Source organism: Bubalus bubalis, chromosome 14 (genome assembly GCF_019923935.1).
Source record: "Bubalus bubalis isolate 160015118507 breed Murrah chromosome 14, NDDB_SH_1, whole genome shotgun sequence".
NCBI lineage: Eukaryota > Metazoa > Chordata > Mammalia > Artiodactyla > Bovidae > Bubalus > Bubalus bubalis.
Genome location: NC_059170.1, coordinates 19993201 through 20009369, shown reverse-complemented (window position 1 = coordinate 20009369; position 16169 = coordinate 19993201). Strand labels below are relative to the sequence as shown.

The 16169-nt window shown below is 45.4% G+C and overlaps 1 protein-coding gene across 1 annotated transcript in view; it reads left to right on the top strand.

Annotated features, from left to right (window-relative positions):
• The window catches only part of LOC102390258 (agouti signaling protein), a 92476-nt gene extending 81996 nt beyond the window's left edge, over nt 1-10480 (top strand). Inside the window, exons 5-7 of the mRNA XM_025263623.3 lie at nt 5186-5355; nt 6669-6733; nt 10304-10480. Of these exons, the coding sequence (XP_025119408.3) occupies nt 5196-5355; nt 6669-6733; nt 10304-10480 (402 nt within the window). The 5' untranslated portion in view covers nt 5186-5195. The remainder of the gene's footprint in view (nt 1-5185; nt 5356-6668; nt 6734-10303) is intronic.
• The last annotated feature ends 5689 nt before the right edge of the window (nt 10481-16169 follow it).

Below are 16169 nucleotides of genomic sequence, written 5' to 3'. Positions count from 1 at the left end.
TCACACCCCAGTCCAAGGAATCTTTCTACAATGCAAATCTGATTAAGTCTCTCCTCCTATTCAAAACTCTTCATTCATTTTCCATTGTCTTGAAGATATTGTCCAAATTCCTCACCATGGTTTAAAAGTCCTGTCATGATCTGGCCCCTGCCTCCACCTCCTGTTATATTTATTTATTTACTGATCTTTTCTAGTTCCTCAAATGCAGCATCCTCTCTTGCCTTTAGATCTTCATGCTTGTACACGATTCTCAGTGTCTGCAAAATGGCATCACCACCTTCACTCTCTTCTCCAGCATGGATAAATCCAAATCAGCCCTCTGTTCTCAGCTTCAGTGCAGCTTGCTCTGAGAACTTCCCCAAGTCTATGCACTAGTTGAGGTTTCCTGTGGCAAAAGCTTTATTAGAATAACTTATTTGCCTTGTCAGCCATCCCTGATAGAATCTAAGCTCTGTAAGGACAGGCATCATTTTGTATCTTGATCACTATTGTAACCCAAAAATTTAGCATAGCACTGGTTTATAGTAGGTACTTAACTAATAATTTTCACTATGAAAGCATATGGTGTCATTTTGGGGGGTTCCGAAGAGCTCTGGTACCACAGTCCTTTATGTTTCAGTGCAGAAAGAGTTCAGGAAGAGGCAAAGTGATAGATTAAGAAATGATATATTTGAATAGGATGCTTGTGAGGCTTACAAGCCAGGGGGTGACAGGGTGCCATACCCCAAGAATTTAGTGGGCTGCAGTTTTATAACCAAAGTAAAAGTAGAGAGAGGGAGAAGACATTTCTTTTTCTTGAATAGACGTCATCCTTCCATCATCAGCTCCTCCTCTAGGTTGAACAAGAGAATTTTCTTGTTCTACGTGGCCAAGCTAGGTCCACAAATTATTGTTTTTTATGTGTCCTAAGGAATCGTTAACTTATTGAGCTCACTGGACAAGATGTCTCATGCCAGCATTGTTTTATTGTTTGTGGGCATGTCTCATACTTCTGTTGTATGGTTTTGTTATTAAGCAAGCCTGCTTGGTTTTGTGGTTAAGCAAACCTGATTTTTTTTTAATCTGAGTAATTGGTTTTTTTAATCTGAGTAATACAAGAGTCTCCCATATTTTTTCTACTTACAATCCCCTAGTGGGATTAACTATTTAATGACCTGTTTTGTCCCTTTGTGAAAGTTGCTCAGTCGTGTCTGACTCTTTGCGACCCCATGGACTATACAGTGCTTGGAATTCTCCAGGTCAGAATACTGGAGTAGGTAGACATTCCCTTCTCCAGGGGATCTTCCCAATCCAGGTATCAAACCCATGTCTCCTGCATTGCAGGTGGATTCTTTACCAGCTGAGCCACCAGGGAACCCCAAGAATACTGGAGTGGGTGGACTATCCCTTCTCTAGTGGATATTCCCAACCCAGGAATCAAATTGGGGTCTCCTGCATTGTAGGCAGATTCTTTATCAGCTGAGCTACCAGGGAAGCCTTTTGTCCCTTTACTCTGTCCCTGTCAATGAGATGAATGAATATGTATGTATGAATGAATGGAAATTGGACTTTATTTAAAAGGAAGCTTAATCTGGTTATATGTTCTAAAGTCAAGGCCAATGAGGAGGCTCTTATGGAAGACCAAATGGGAGGAACTAGACCACTGGGGACAGAAGGAATGGAAAGTGAGGGAGAAATGGTTGTGAGAAATGGGAGGAATGAAAATCACTAGAACTCAAATGACTGATTGATTGGATGTGGGGAACAAGAGAGAAGGAAATTGCTCTCCAAGCTAAGAGCCCAGCAGCAGCATCAGAGAGAGAAGGGAGTCCTACGAGGAAGAGATGGTCCAGGAGTTGAGAAGGAAGGAATGGAGGAAATCGTTCAAATATAGTTTTCCTCAGTCCTAACCAACTAGCCATACCAGGCAACCCTGATGGCTCTAGTTAGACTGAACCAGGCTAGAAGAACCTTTTGGTTGGCCAAGAATTTAGAATTCAAGTGGCATATAAAACAGGCAGAGAGGCAAACTGGAATAGGTGGGTATGACAGCAGAGCTACAGCAGCTGGAAGGCAACCATGAGGCTCTTGAAACAAAGAACCAAGTCTAACTGATGAGATGACCCACAGCTGCTGCTGCTGCTGCTGCAAAGTTGCTTCAGTCGTGTCCGACTCTGTGCGACCCAGTGGACGGCAGCCCACCAGGCTCCCACGTCCCTGGGATTCTCCAGGCAAGAACACTGGAGTGGGTTGCCATTTCCTTCTCCAATGCATGAAAGTGAAAAGTGAAAGTGAAGTCGCTCAGTCGTATCCTACTCTTCGCAACCCCATGGACTGCAGCCCACCAGGCTCCTCTGTCCATGGGATTTTCCAGGCAAGAGTACTGGAGTGGGGTGCCATTGCCTTCTCCGAGATGACCCACATGAACACTTAAAAGAATAATGAAGTACTAAGCAATATGGTATTAAGTTTAAGACCTGGAAGAGTTCAGAAAAAGGAGAGAACTATTGGGGCTGACCTGAAACTGAGAGAGAAATGTGCCAACGCTGGCATTGAGCTGGGCCCTGGAGGAAGGATAAAATGTGATTGGGGGAGCTCAGAGTAGATAATGTTGTTGAAGTCAGAGCAAAGGCCTCCTGATGGAGGAGTAGTGTAACTGGTTCCACTGAGAAGGTATGGGCTGGAGTGAAGAGGAAGTGGAAAATATGAGATTATTTAAAGAGAGCATAAAGTAAAATTTGGTAAGAGATCGGATGTAAAGATCAGGGAAGAAAGAGTCAAAAATTAAAACCAACATTCTTGACTGTGGAGGGTGGTGATTGGACAAAGATAGAAAGCACAGTGAAGCCAGATCATGCTTGCAGTTAACTTATGCAAAGTCAACCATTTGTACTTAGTGGTGGGTGAGAGAGGGGAGAGAAGCAATTTAAATATGCATGTGAGGCGAGGCTAGGACTTCCCTGCTGGCACATTGGATAAGAATCCACCTGCCAATGCAGGGGACATGGGTTTGATCCCTGGTCCAGGAAGATTCTACATGCCATGGAGCCACTAAGCCCACGCACCACAACCACTGGGCCCACATGCCTAGAGCATGTGTTCTGCAACAAGAGAAGCTACTGCAACAAGAAGCCTGCACACCACATGGAAGAGTAGCCCCTGCTCACGCAATTAGAGAAAGCCTGTGTGCAGCAACGAAAACCCAGCACAGCCAAAATAAATACGTTTTTATTATTATTACAAATAAAGCCTGTAACGAGAAGCCTGCACATCACATGGAAGAGTAGCCCCTGCCCACGCAATTAGAGAAAGCCTGTGTGCAGCAACAAAAACCCAGCACAGGCAAAATAAATACGTTTTTATTATTATTTCAAATAAAGCCTGTAACGAGAAGCCTGCACACCACATGGAAGAGTAGCCCCTGCCCACGCAATTAGAGAAAGCCTGTGTGCAGCAACAAAAACCCAGCACAGCCAAAATAAATACGTTTTTATTATTATTACAAATAAAGCCTGTAACGAGAAGCCTGCACACCACATGGAAGAGTAGCCCCTGCCCACGCAATTAGAGAAGCCTGTGTGCAGCAACGAAAACCCAGCACAGCCAAAATAAATACGTTTTAAAAATAAATAAATACGCAGGCGATTCTGATCAACCTCCTATCCAGAGAGCCCCTGCTCTGTGATAAGGAGACAGCCACTCCAGAATTGAGAGCTGTGGATATGCTTTTCCCTCAGCTGGTCAGTTCCTGTACACCTCTCATAGTATGAACCTTTCATTATGCTGATGGTGATCCTGGTGTTCAAAGAAAAAGATTTTTTTCATACAATATGATCCCTAAAGGCAAGCCAATTACTTATTCCAGTGTGAAATTAAAAAAAAAAATTCCATCATTTGCCAGCTGGAGAAACTGTACTCTGCGATTTTTGCTTTAGAGTCTAACTTTACACCTGAAAATGTAACAACAGGACTATTTGCAAGGGAAAATATCCTTTAGAATGCCCTGAGTTGATAGTAACAGAAAACTCCACTCATACTAGTTTAAAACAATAAAGGGGGGACTTCCCTGGTGGTCCAGTGGTTAAGACTCCCCCTTCCAATGCAAGGGGTGTGAGTTTGAGCTAAGATCTTACATGCTCCCCAGCCCAAAACCAAAACATAAAACAGAAGCAATATTATTACAAATAAAGGCTTTAAAAATGGTTCACATAAAAAAAATCTTAAGAAAATAAAGGGAATATATTGGCTTGAGTGCGTGCTGAGTCACTTCAGTCGTGTCTGACTGTTTGAAACCCTATGGACTGGAGCCCTCCAGGCTCCTCTTTCCATGGGATTCTCCAGGCAAGAATACTGGGGTGGGTTGCCATGCCCTCCTCCAGGGGATCTTCCCAACCCAAGTCTCCTACATCTCCTATGGCAGGCAGGTTCTTCACCTCTAGTGCCACCTAACTAATAAGTCCAGATACGATAGCAAGAACATGCACAGGGTGGGTGAGGAGTGGGGATCCCACATTCAGAGATGATAAGATGATGCTGAAACTGTGAGCCCTGATTGAGACAAACAGACATTTGTGGGAAGAAATCCACTCTGGGATCTGTCTTCTTCATCAAAACCCAGCTAGCAATAAATCAGTGAATCTAGCTAGCCTATGTGAACAGGTCTATCCTATCCTTCTGACACAAAACATACCTGCATTCATTTCCTCTGGATGTCAGAATATAGCATATGCAATGACCTACACATTTATCCAAAGGAGCCATTTATCCATGCATCTTCTCTTGAGTCTTAACTCATGAGCTTTATTCTCTGTACTTTAGTAAGACCTCTGCCACTGTGAGGCATTACTGGGTACTATCAACAATTCTGCTTAGGCCTTGGATCTCCTGGAGCTACTGACATAAAATGAAACAAAAACAGCACCCCACCCTCTGGAAGGCAGAGACCAATTGCAATGCATTCTTTTTCTTTTTGCAATCTCCCTCCCTTCCTTGTCTTTCTTCCTCTCCCATCTCTCCTTTCCTCTCTTTTTCCTTCATGAGTTCTCCTTCCCTGTCCTAAGCCTTGCTGGTCCTCCAGCTCCACTGGGACACTGGGCTGTGGGATGGGAGTCAGAGCACCAGCCCAAAGAAACATAAAGAAAGCAGGAGGGCACATGCATTTGCCAGAACCCCTGGCCCACCTGACTGCCTTCTCTGTTGCTCTCAGGCCTCCTGGGATGGATGTCAGCCGCCTCCTCCTGGCTACCTTGCTGGTCTGCCTGTGCTTCCTCACTGCCTACAGCCACCTGGCACCTGAGGAAAAGCCCAGAGATGAAAGGAACCTGAAGAACAACTCTTCCATGAACCTGTTGGATTTCCCTTCTGTCTCTATCGTGGGTAAGTAGCCTGGCCTGCGGCCCAGCCTCTGGGCTCTGGCCCATGAGAAGGGGCTGCAGGGGGTCAAACAGTCCCCAAGCCGATATCAGGATCCATTGCCATTGGTCAGAGCTCCTTTATGCTCATTCCTCAGAACAATTCTGGAGGAATCAAGTGCCCTTTAACTCATTTGGTTAAGAAAGCTCTGCCTCTCACCAATCTAATATGCAGCTTAGCATGATAGAGGCTCTGAGAAACCACAAAGTCAAAACACTTGGTGAATTTGGTTTAACTTGGCGTTTCTGAAACTTACTAAATCACATAACTCCTATCAGTGGTAAAATTTTTAGAAAATGCTGCAGAATATAACCAAGTCTGGGACAAACTAGTTCTTTCATGCCAGGGTTGAGAATTGAAAATGACTGCTTAGAGGAAAATATCAGGGGTATTAGAGCCTAGCATTGGAGAATTTCTGGTTCAAATTCATCTGACAATAATTATAATAAATATATATTTATTTTCTGATAGGCACTCTGAAGTGAATACTATTTTTATTCCTATTTTATTCCACAGCTAAGTAAATTAAAAGTTAGAAAAGTTAAGTAATTAACATACAGTTTGTAATTGGCAGAGACGGTCCATGGGTCACAAAGAGTAAGACACGACTGAGCGACTGAACTGAACTGACTGAACTGAATACACACCCAGGTTCTGGGTTAGGTTCTGTTTAACTCCAGAATCTAAGCTCAAAACTAATATTCCTTACTGACTTGCCTCTCACTTCAAAAAGAGGATATTCTAGATATATGGGAAGGGACTGGAGCACATTAACACTGGTCTGTGTCAGATTTTCCACTATATAAACATACCTCATTTATCCTCACAACTCTTGAAGGTAGGTATTACAGTACCTACTTGCATATGAGAAAACTGAGTCTTAAGGAGATTAAGTAGGTTGTCCAAGACCACAAAGCTGTTATGTGGCAGTCAGGATTCAAATTAGGTCTGCCTGGCTCCAAAGCTCTGAGAAATAGGAAATAGGAATACCGGAAACACAAGACCATCCTTGTAGAGACACTGAGTCCATTTTCCAGGCCTTCTTGGATTTTCCCTTTTGCTTTCCTTCAGAGGACTCTTTGCTCTCAGTCTCTGTCTCCAGGTCTGCAGCCAGGCTGCAGAAGCTGCTGGCCTAAGTCCCAAGATATGATCTATCCAAACAAACCTTCATCCTCTCCCCTACCCTGGGGCTTCCTAGAGCCCTCTCTGCTCTTTCCACTTCACTGCAGTTAAGGACCCTCAGAAAATGGCTTTGTTCCTTCTGTCTCTCTTCGAAGCACTGAACAAGAAATCCAAAAAGATGAGCAGAAATGAAGCGGAAAAGAAGAAAAGACCTTCCAAGGTAGGCCTGGGAGTTCACATTGTCGGGATGGGACTGGACTTAAAGCGGGAGGACACCCAAGCTCTGGCTAGAAAATAAATGAAAGATTTCCAGGGTTGCATGCCCCAGAGAAACTGAAAGCTACCAAAACCTTCCTGATCTCGAGCCCTGAAACAGACCGCCAAGAGCTGAGGTCCAGGATGCTGAGTAAAATTGCTTATCTACACTAAACTAGCTTGAACCCTGCCTAAAATAACTAGCTCAAACTTCCTAAACTAGCTCGAACCCTGCCTGAAATTTCACTGTCATTCATTCTTTTGGATGAAAGCAATGTTTCCCAAACCTCAGTCATTTCAGAACCATTTCTACAACTTTTACCACATCTGAGTTCCACTTATTTAATATTTGCTTAAAACTTAAAAACAAAAATACTATGTAACAGGACTTCCCTGGTGACTCTGTGGTAAAGAATCCTCCCGCCAGTGCAGAAGACATGGGTTGGATCCTTGGGTCGGAAAGACCACCGCATGGCTCAGAGCAACTAGGCCTGTGTGCCGCAGCTATTGAACCTGTGCCCTAGAGCCGGGGAGCTGCAGCTATTGAACCTGTGCCCTAGAGCCGGGGAGCTGCAGCTATTGAACCTGTGCTCTAGAGCCGGGGAGCTGCAGCTATTGAACCTGTGCTCTAGAGCCGGGGAGCTGCAGCTATTGAACCTGTGCTCTAGAGCCGGGGAGCCGCAACTAACTACTGAAGCCTGTGGCCCTAGAGCCCACGCAAGGCGACAAGAGAGGCCACTGCAACGAGAGGCCCAAACTCTGCACCTAGAGAGTAGTCCCCACTAACCACAGCTAGAGAAAAGCCCTCGAAGCAACCAAGACTCTGGACAGCCAAAAACAAAAATAAATTAAAAGAAAAACAACTATATAATCATGATAGAAAACCAGTATCACTTGGCATAAATAGGAAGTAACCATGGAAATAAGTAAAATGAAAATAAAACCTTGTTCGCAAATTCTAGCTGGTTGGTGTTGCTTGCCACGTTCTAAATCTTAGACTTGCTCTCTGCATTAACAAAGAAGGATTAGAAGGTGTTGGGGAAACACTAAGGATATAGTGACATCAAACAGCCTTTCCATTTGAAAGAGACTGAAAAAAGAATCCTCTCTCACTGTGTGATTCAGTGTCATTTAATATTCATGTACTGCCTAAAACTGTACCACCATGATACAGGTTCCCACACTTCGAAAAATACTAGATTAAGGCACTGTTGAAATGCACAGTGTTCCTATTTTAGTGTGCCTCATTTGATCAGATCATGGCAAACAGAGCCGGAATACTGTACTAGGCATTGGAAGGCACAACCTGGCACTGTTTGTACAATAAAGGCCCCTTGTTCACTTCTGTAAAGTGAACAAGCAGATCAGATGATTGACAGCACTGTAAAATCTATTTACATGCTAGATTCTGGGAATATAGTAGTGAACAGAGAGATATATAACAGCTCTCATGGAGTTTACACTCTTCTGGGAGAAACAGAACAGCACGTTAACCAGTGCTGTTCAGATAATGATAAACACTGTGAAGGAATGAAAGCGTGGCAGTGAGACAGAAGAAAGGGGAAGTGGTCAGGGGAAGTTCTCTAGAAGGAGGCAGCACTTAAAAGACTGAGAAACTCTGTAATCTTGAGCCGCAGTGTTCAATGGAAATGCAACGTGAGACACATATAAATTAAAATTCTAGTAGCCAGATTTTTAGAAGAAAAAAAAACAGGTGCAATTAATATTAATATTTTATTTAACCCAGTAGATCCCAAATATTATAATTTTAATATGTAACCAACATAAAAAGTTATTGATATTTTACTTTTTTTGCGCTAAGTCTTTGACTTATACACTCTCAATTCCAATGCCCAGTTTTTAACACTAGTGAAATACAGTCCTAACAAAACAATGTTCAGTTCAGTTGCATCCGACTCTTTGCAACCCCATGAATTGCAGCACTCCAGGCCTCCCTGTCCATCACCAATTCCCGGAGTTCACCCAAACTCATGTCCATCGAGTCGGTGATGCCATTCAGCCATCTCATCCTCTGTCGTCCCCTTCTCCTCCTGCCCCCAATCCCTCCCAGCATCAGAGTCTTTTCCAATGAATCAACTCTTCGCATGAGGTGGCCGAAGTATTGGAGTTTTTCAGCTTTAGCATCAGTCCTTCCAAAGAACACCCAGGACTGATCTCCTTTAGAATGGACTGGTTGGATCTCCTTGCAGTCCAAGGGACTCTCAGGAGTCTTCTCCAACACCACAGTTCAAAAGCATCAATTCTTCAGCGCTCAGCTTTCTTCACAGTCCAACTCTCACATCCATACATGACCACTGGAAAAACCATAGCCTTGACTAGACGGAACTTTGTTGGCAAAGTAATGTCTCTGCTTTTCAATATGCTATCTAGGTTGGTCATAACTTTCCTTCCAAGGAGTAAGTGTCTTTTAATTTCATGGCTGCGGTCACCATCTGCTGTGATTTTGGAGCCCCAAAAAATAAAGTCTGACACTGTTTCCACTGTTTCCCCATCTATTTCCCATGAAGTGATGGGACCAGTGGCCATGATCTTCGTTTTCTAAATGTTGAGCTTTAAGCCAACTTTTTCACGCTCCTCTTTCACTTTCATCAAGACGCTTTTGAGTTCCTCTTCACTTTCTGCCATAAGGATGGTGTCATCTGCATATCTGAGGTTATTGATATTTCTCCCGGTATCAAGATTGATGCCAGCTTGTGCTTCCTCCAGCCCAGCGTTTCTCATGATGTGCTCTGCACAGAAGTTAAATAAGCAGGGTGACAATATACAGCCTTGACGTAGTTGTCTTTAATGGGAAACATTTTACTTCATCTTTAAATTTTAATTAAAATTAAATAAAAATTGAAAACTTGGTTCCTCAGTTGCACTAGACACATTTATTAAAGTACTCAGCAGCCACATATGGTGGGTGGCTGCCTGCACTGGACAGCATAGCAAAGAATGTCCCCAGGAAAGGAAGCCCCAAAACAAAGCGCCTGCAACAAGAACTCATTTGCTGTGTTTGGTGCACAGAGGTCGAGCGGGTGGGGCAGTGTGTTTAAGACCAGTGGGAGTGCTGGGAGGGCCAAACCACAGAGGGCCTCAGGGATCCCAGTAAGGGGAAGGAGGATGTGCCTAGTTCCTTGTGCGCTGGAGATTGGACAGTAAGGGGGCAAGGGCAGCAGACAGGGGCCAAGCCCAGGGTTTCAGCGGTAGCGAAGAAGTGGCTAGACTCCGAACCTACCGTGAAGGCAGTACCAACAGGGATTGCGAATACCCTGGAAGGGGAAGACAACAGAGACGGTAGTTTAAAACCGTGCAGCTGAGTGGGATCCCGTAGGGAGAGAAGAGGCCAGCCCCGAGCCAGTTAAGTGTTGATGGCGGAGCAGGCTGGGACCCGCTAGGGTGCTCTGTGGGCATGAGTCGAGCGGGCGGTGGACAGCAGGTGGGGACGTCTAGTCCGAGGAGTTCCCCGGCAGGGGTGAGGACGAGTGGGGAGGACGTAGATGGCTCGGGCAGCCCCGGCGTTTCCCCGCAGAGAAAGGCTCCGATGAAGAACGTGGCACGGACCCGGCCCCCGCCGCCTACCCCCTGCGTGGCCACCCGCGACAGCTGCAAGCCTCCAGCGCCCGCCTGCTGCGACCCGTGCGCCTTCTGCCAGTGCCGCTTCTTCCGCAGCGCCTGCTCCTGCCGCGTGCTCAACCCCACCTGCTGAGCGCGCCTCAGGGTGGCGGGGCGGGGCTCCCGGGACCCTGGGGCCTTTCTGGGGCGGGAGAGCTCTGGTAGGAGGGGCTTCCGAGAACGGGGTGGGCGTGGCTATTGACGTTGGGGTGGGGCTTCAGGAAGTCTCAGCTAGGGCTGGGCTAAAATCCAAATACATGTAATCTTCTCGAAAATGTGTGGCTTTTTCTTTAAGGAACCCGAACCAATCTTTTCCCTTCGCCTAGTCCCCTGCACCGCAGAAGTTACGCGAGCTGCCCACCTGCTGTCTCCCAGGCCTAGGGAAACGCGGTTACTTAGCCCGGAGGCTGCACTCCTGTTAAGCGCTTTTCTGGATCTGGCCGCCAGAGACAGTGCTGCCCCCTACCTTTAACCCTAGGGACACCCGAAGTGGAGACGCTCAGTCGTGTCTGACTCTTTGCGACCCCATGGACAGTAGCCTACCAGGCTCCGCCATCCATGGGATTTTCCAGGCAAGAATACTGGAGTGGGCTGCCATTTCCTTCTCCAGGGGATCTTCCAAACCCAGGGATCGAACCCAGGTCGCCTGCATTTCAGACAGACGCTTTACCGGCTGAGCCAGGACACCCGAAGCTGCCTCCAGAATCAGGGAGGCAGAAAGTGAAGTCGCCCAGTTGTGTCCGACTCTTTGCGACTCCATAAATCGCAGCACGCCAGGCCTCCCTGTCCATCACCAACTTCCGGAGTTCACTCAGACTCACGTCCATTGAGTCAGTGATGCCATCCAGCCATCTCATCCTCTGTCGCCCCCTTCTCCTCCTGCCCCGAATCCCTCCCAGCATCAGAGTCTTTTCCAATGAGTCAACTCTTCGCATGAGGTGGCCAAAGTACTGGAGTTTCAGCTTCATATTCATCCCTCCAAAGAAATCCCAGGGCTGATCTCCTTCAGAATGGACTGGTTGGATCTCCTTGCAGTCCAAGGGACTCTCAAGAGTCTTCTCCAACACCACAGTTCAAAAGCATCAATTCTTCAGCACTCAGCTTTCTTCACAGTCCAACTCTCACATCCATACATGACCACTGGAAAAACCATAGCCTTGACTAGACGGAACTTTGTTGGCAAAGTAATGTCTCTGCTTTTCAATATGCTATCTAGGTTGGTCATAACTTTCCTTCCAAGGAGTAAGTGTCTTTTAATTTCATGGCTGCGGTCACCATCTGCTGTGATTTTGGAGCCCCAAAAAATAAAGTCTGACACTGTTTCCACTGTTTCCCCATCTATTTCCCATGAAGTGATGGGACCAGTGGCCATGATCTTCGTTTTCTGAATGTTGAGCTTTAAGCCAACTTTTTCACTCTCCACTTTCACTTTCAACAAGAGGCTTTTTAGTTCCTCTTCACTTTCTGCGATAAGGGTGGTGTCATCTGCATATCTGAGGTTATTGATATTTCTCCCGGCAATCTTGATTCCAGCTTGTGTTTCTTCCAGTCCAGCATTTCTCATGATGTACTCTGCATAGAAGTTAAATAAGCAGGGTGACAATATACAGCCTTGACGTACTCCTTTTCCTATTTGGAACCAGTCTGCTGGTCCATGGCCAGTTCTAACTGTTGCTTCCTGACCTGCATACCGATTTCTCAAGAGGCAGGTCAGGTGGTCTGGTATGCCCATCTCTTGAAGAATTTTCCACAGTTTATTGTGATCCACACAGTCAAAGGGTTTGGCATAGTCAATAAAGCAGAAATAGATGTTTTTCTGGAACTCTCTTGCTTTTTCTATGATCCAGCGGATGTTGGCAATTTGATCTCTGGTTCCTCTGCCTTTTCTAAAACCAACTTGAACATCTGAAAGTTCATGGTTCACGTATTGCTGAAGCCTGGCTTGGAGAATTTTGAACATTACTTTACTAGCATGTGAGATGAATGCAATTGTGCAGTAGTTTGAGCATTCTTTGGCATTGCCTTTCTTTGGGATTGGAATGAAAACTGACCTTTTCCAGTCCTGTGGCCACTGCTGAGTTTTCCAAATTTGCTGGCATATTGAGTGCAGCACTTTCATAGCATCATCTTTCAGGATTTGAAATAGCTCAACTGGAATTCCATCACCTCCACTAGCTTTGTTCGTAGTGATGCTTTCTAAGGCCCACTTGACTTCACATTCCAGGATGTCTGGCTCTAGGTCAGTGATCACACTGTCGTGATTATCTGGGTCGTGAAGATCTTTTTTGTATAGTTATTCTGTGTATTCTTGCCACCTCTTCTTAATATCTTGTGCTTCTGTTAGGTCCATACCATTTCTGTCCTTTATTGAGCCCATCTTTGCATGAAATGTTCCCTTGGTATCTCTCATTTTCTTGACAAGATCTCTAGTCTTTCCCATTCTGTTGTTTTCCTCTGTTTCTTTGCACTGATCACTGAGGAAGGCTTTCTTATCTCTTCTTGCTATTCTTTGGCACTCTGCATTCAGATGCTTATATCTTTCCTTTTCTCCTTTGCTTTTCACTTCTCTTCTTTTCACAGCTATTTGTAAGGTCTCCCCAGATAGCCATTTTGCTTTTTTGCATTTCTTTTCCATGGGGATGGTCTTGATCCCTGTCTCCTGTACAATGTCACGAACCTCAGTCCATAGTTCATCAGGCACTCTATCTATCAGATCTAGGCCCTTAAATCTATTTCTCACTTCCACTGTATAATCATAAAGGATTTGATTTAGGTCATACCTGAATGGTCTAGTGGTTTTCCCTACTTTCTTCAATTTAAGTCTGAATTTGGTAATAAGGAGTTCATGATCTGAGCCACAGTCAGCTCCTGGTCTTGTTTTTGTTGACTGTATAGAGCTTCTCCATCTTTGGCTGCAAAGAATATAATCAGTCTGATTTTGGTGTTGACCATCTGGTGATATCCATGTGTAGAGTCTTCTCTTGTGTTGTTGGAAGAGGGTATTTGCTATGACCAGTGCATTTTCTTGGCAAAACTCTATTACTTTGCCCCGCATCATTCTGTATTCCAAGGCCAAATTTGCCTGTTACTCCAGGTGTTTCTTGACTTCCTACTTTTGCATTCCAGTCCCCTATAATGAAAAGGACATCTTTTTTGGGTGTTAATTCTAAAAGGTCTTGTAGGTCTTCATAGAACATTCAACTTCAGCTTCTTCAGCGTTACTGGTTGGGCATAGACTTGGATTACTATGATATTGAATGGTTTGCCTTGGAAACGAACAGAGATCATTCTGTCATTTTTGAGATTGCATCCAAGTACTGCATTTTGGACTCTTTTGTTGACCATGATGACTACTCCATTTCTTCTGAGGGATTCCTGCCTGCAGTAGTAGATATAATGGTCATCTGAGTTAAATTCACCCATTCCAGTCCATTTTAGTTCGCTGATTCCTAGAATGTCTACATTCACTCTTGCCATCTCTTGTTTGACCACTTTCAATTTGCCTTGATTCATGGACCTGACATTCCAGGTTCCTATGCAATAGTGCTCTTTACAGCATCGGACCTTGCTTCTATCACCAGTCACATCCACAGCTGGGTATTGTTTTTGTGAGTATGGTTTCAGACACACTGAAACCATACTCACAGAAAACTAGTCAATCTAATCACACAAGACCACAGCCTTGTCTAACTCAATGAAACTAAACCATGCCCGTGGGGCAACCCAAGACGGGCGGGTCATGGGGGAGAGATCTGACAGAATGTGGCCCACTGGAGAAGGAAATGGCAAACCACTTCAGTATTCTTGCCTTGAGAACCCCATGAACAGTATGAAAAGGCAAAATGATAGGATACTGAAAGAGGAACTCCCCAGGTCAGTAGGTGCCCAATATGCTACTGGAGATCAGTGGAGAAATAACCCCAGAAAGAATGAAGGAGTAGGAGTAGGAAATGGCAACCCGCTCCAGTCTTCTTGTCTGGTATACAAAGGGGCCTGGCAGGCGACATTCCATGGGGGTCACAAAGAGTCAGACATGACAAAGCACACATTCAGTCTTTCACCCTACCCCCCTTCTAAGGATCTCCCCTCACCTCCGCAAAAACAAAATGACTACAACTCCCTACCCAGTCTCACTGTGCTGTCTGCCCTAAGGGGTCTGGGTCTATGAATACAAGCTGGAGTGGCTGATTGTGACCGGACATCGTTGTGGGTACAACGGCCAGAAGGCTCTGGCCTGAGGATCCTACAGCCTTAGGAGGCTCCACCAAAAAGGTTAGCCTCAGAAACAAATAAAGGAGTTGGGGAGATAGAGGGCAGTCTACTAGAGACTTCTGGAGGCCTCAGAGAATCAAAGGATAAGAAGCCATGTGACAAGCCTCAGAAAGAATAGGACCCTGAAGGACATGAAAGGAGCCAAGTCAAAGAAACCAATGGACAGTGTTTTCAGGGCAAGTTACCTCCAGACACTTCAGTTCTTGCATGGGATCATTCATAATTCAAGTTCCCAAGGAAGAGAAGGTATGTTTCTCCCATTCCCAGGCTAAAAGAACTCCAGCCAGTGGTCCCAGCCATTTTTAATTCTGAAAGCCTGGACTTTTCCTCACTCCTTACCCTAGCTGTGTCAACTAGGAAGGGGACAGTGAGCCTGGCATGGTAACTAGGCAGCAATTTTTGTCCTGGGTTATCAGGGGCCTGTCTCCTCAAGTGTCCCAAACTGTCCCCATCCTTAGAGATTCTGAGTCTATGGAAAACTGAGATGAAGCATCTTATCTTTGGAAGGACCCTGGGAGGTGCTGTTTTGGGGAGAGCACTAAAGGTGTGAAGAGGGTCTGTGAAAAAGGACCAGCCAGGGTGGGGGTGGTCACATGAAAGCTCCCAGCACTTTGAGAGGCAAGGGCTCTCAGTGATAGCACCTACTTGCCCTGCTTGGCTGAAGGCGTCCCTGCCAGTAGAAAAGGTAGACAAGCTGAGGTTTCACCTGTCAATGTCCCCCAGAACTAGAGCCCTTCCCAAAGGAATTACCATAAACAACAAAGAAGAAACTGCAAAGAGCAGTGGTACAAGAAGATAATTTTTTAAAAAATAATAACAAGGCCTGTTGTGCACAAGAAAGAGAGTCTAGAGAGAGGTTATGTGACTGAACAATATGAAGCAGTTTCCTCAGCCCTGATAACCACCATTTATCTCTGTCCTTGGAGGTGAGGACAGTGGGGCTCAAGGGCCAGGACAGGGGGGGCCACCCCCCACCCCGACCTGCTTGTCTACTTACAATCTTCCGTCTTGCAAATGTCTCAGAACTCCTTCCCAAGGACCTTTCTCCACTGGAGACCCACAGTGCCTGCAGTGACACAGCCAGCGTGGAATGAAGGACGCAAACAGACCCGAGACCGGGCAGAGCTGGAACTACCCGCGCAGAGCGCACACACGCAGAAAAAGGATGGGTGCTCCAGGCTAGGCTGGGGACGCGATTCTGCACATTGGGAAAAGTCTGCATTTCTCTGGGCTTCTATTCACTTGTCTATAAAATGGGAGATCATCACTCTTGCTGTTCTTATTATAAATCTGAAATAGTGTTGCTTCTTATACCTTAACAAAGCAAGCAACATAGAGGTTTTCATGTTTTGTTTCGTTTAGGAGTGTACCATTTCCTCAGTTGAATTCTTAAGGGGGAGCCCATTACGTGAGACATTAGAAGTTATAAATTAATATTATAAAAACTTGAAATCAGACATTAGAGACTAACAGTTGCCCTCCTAATATCAGCCTTCGCAACCAGTTTATTT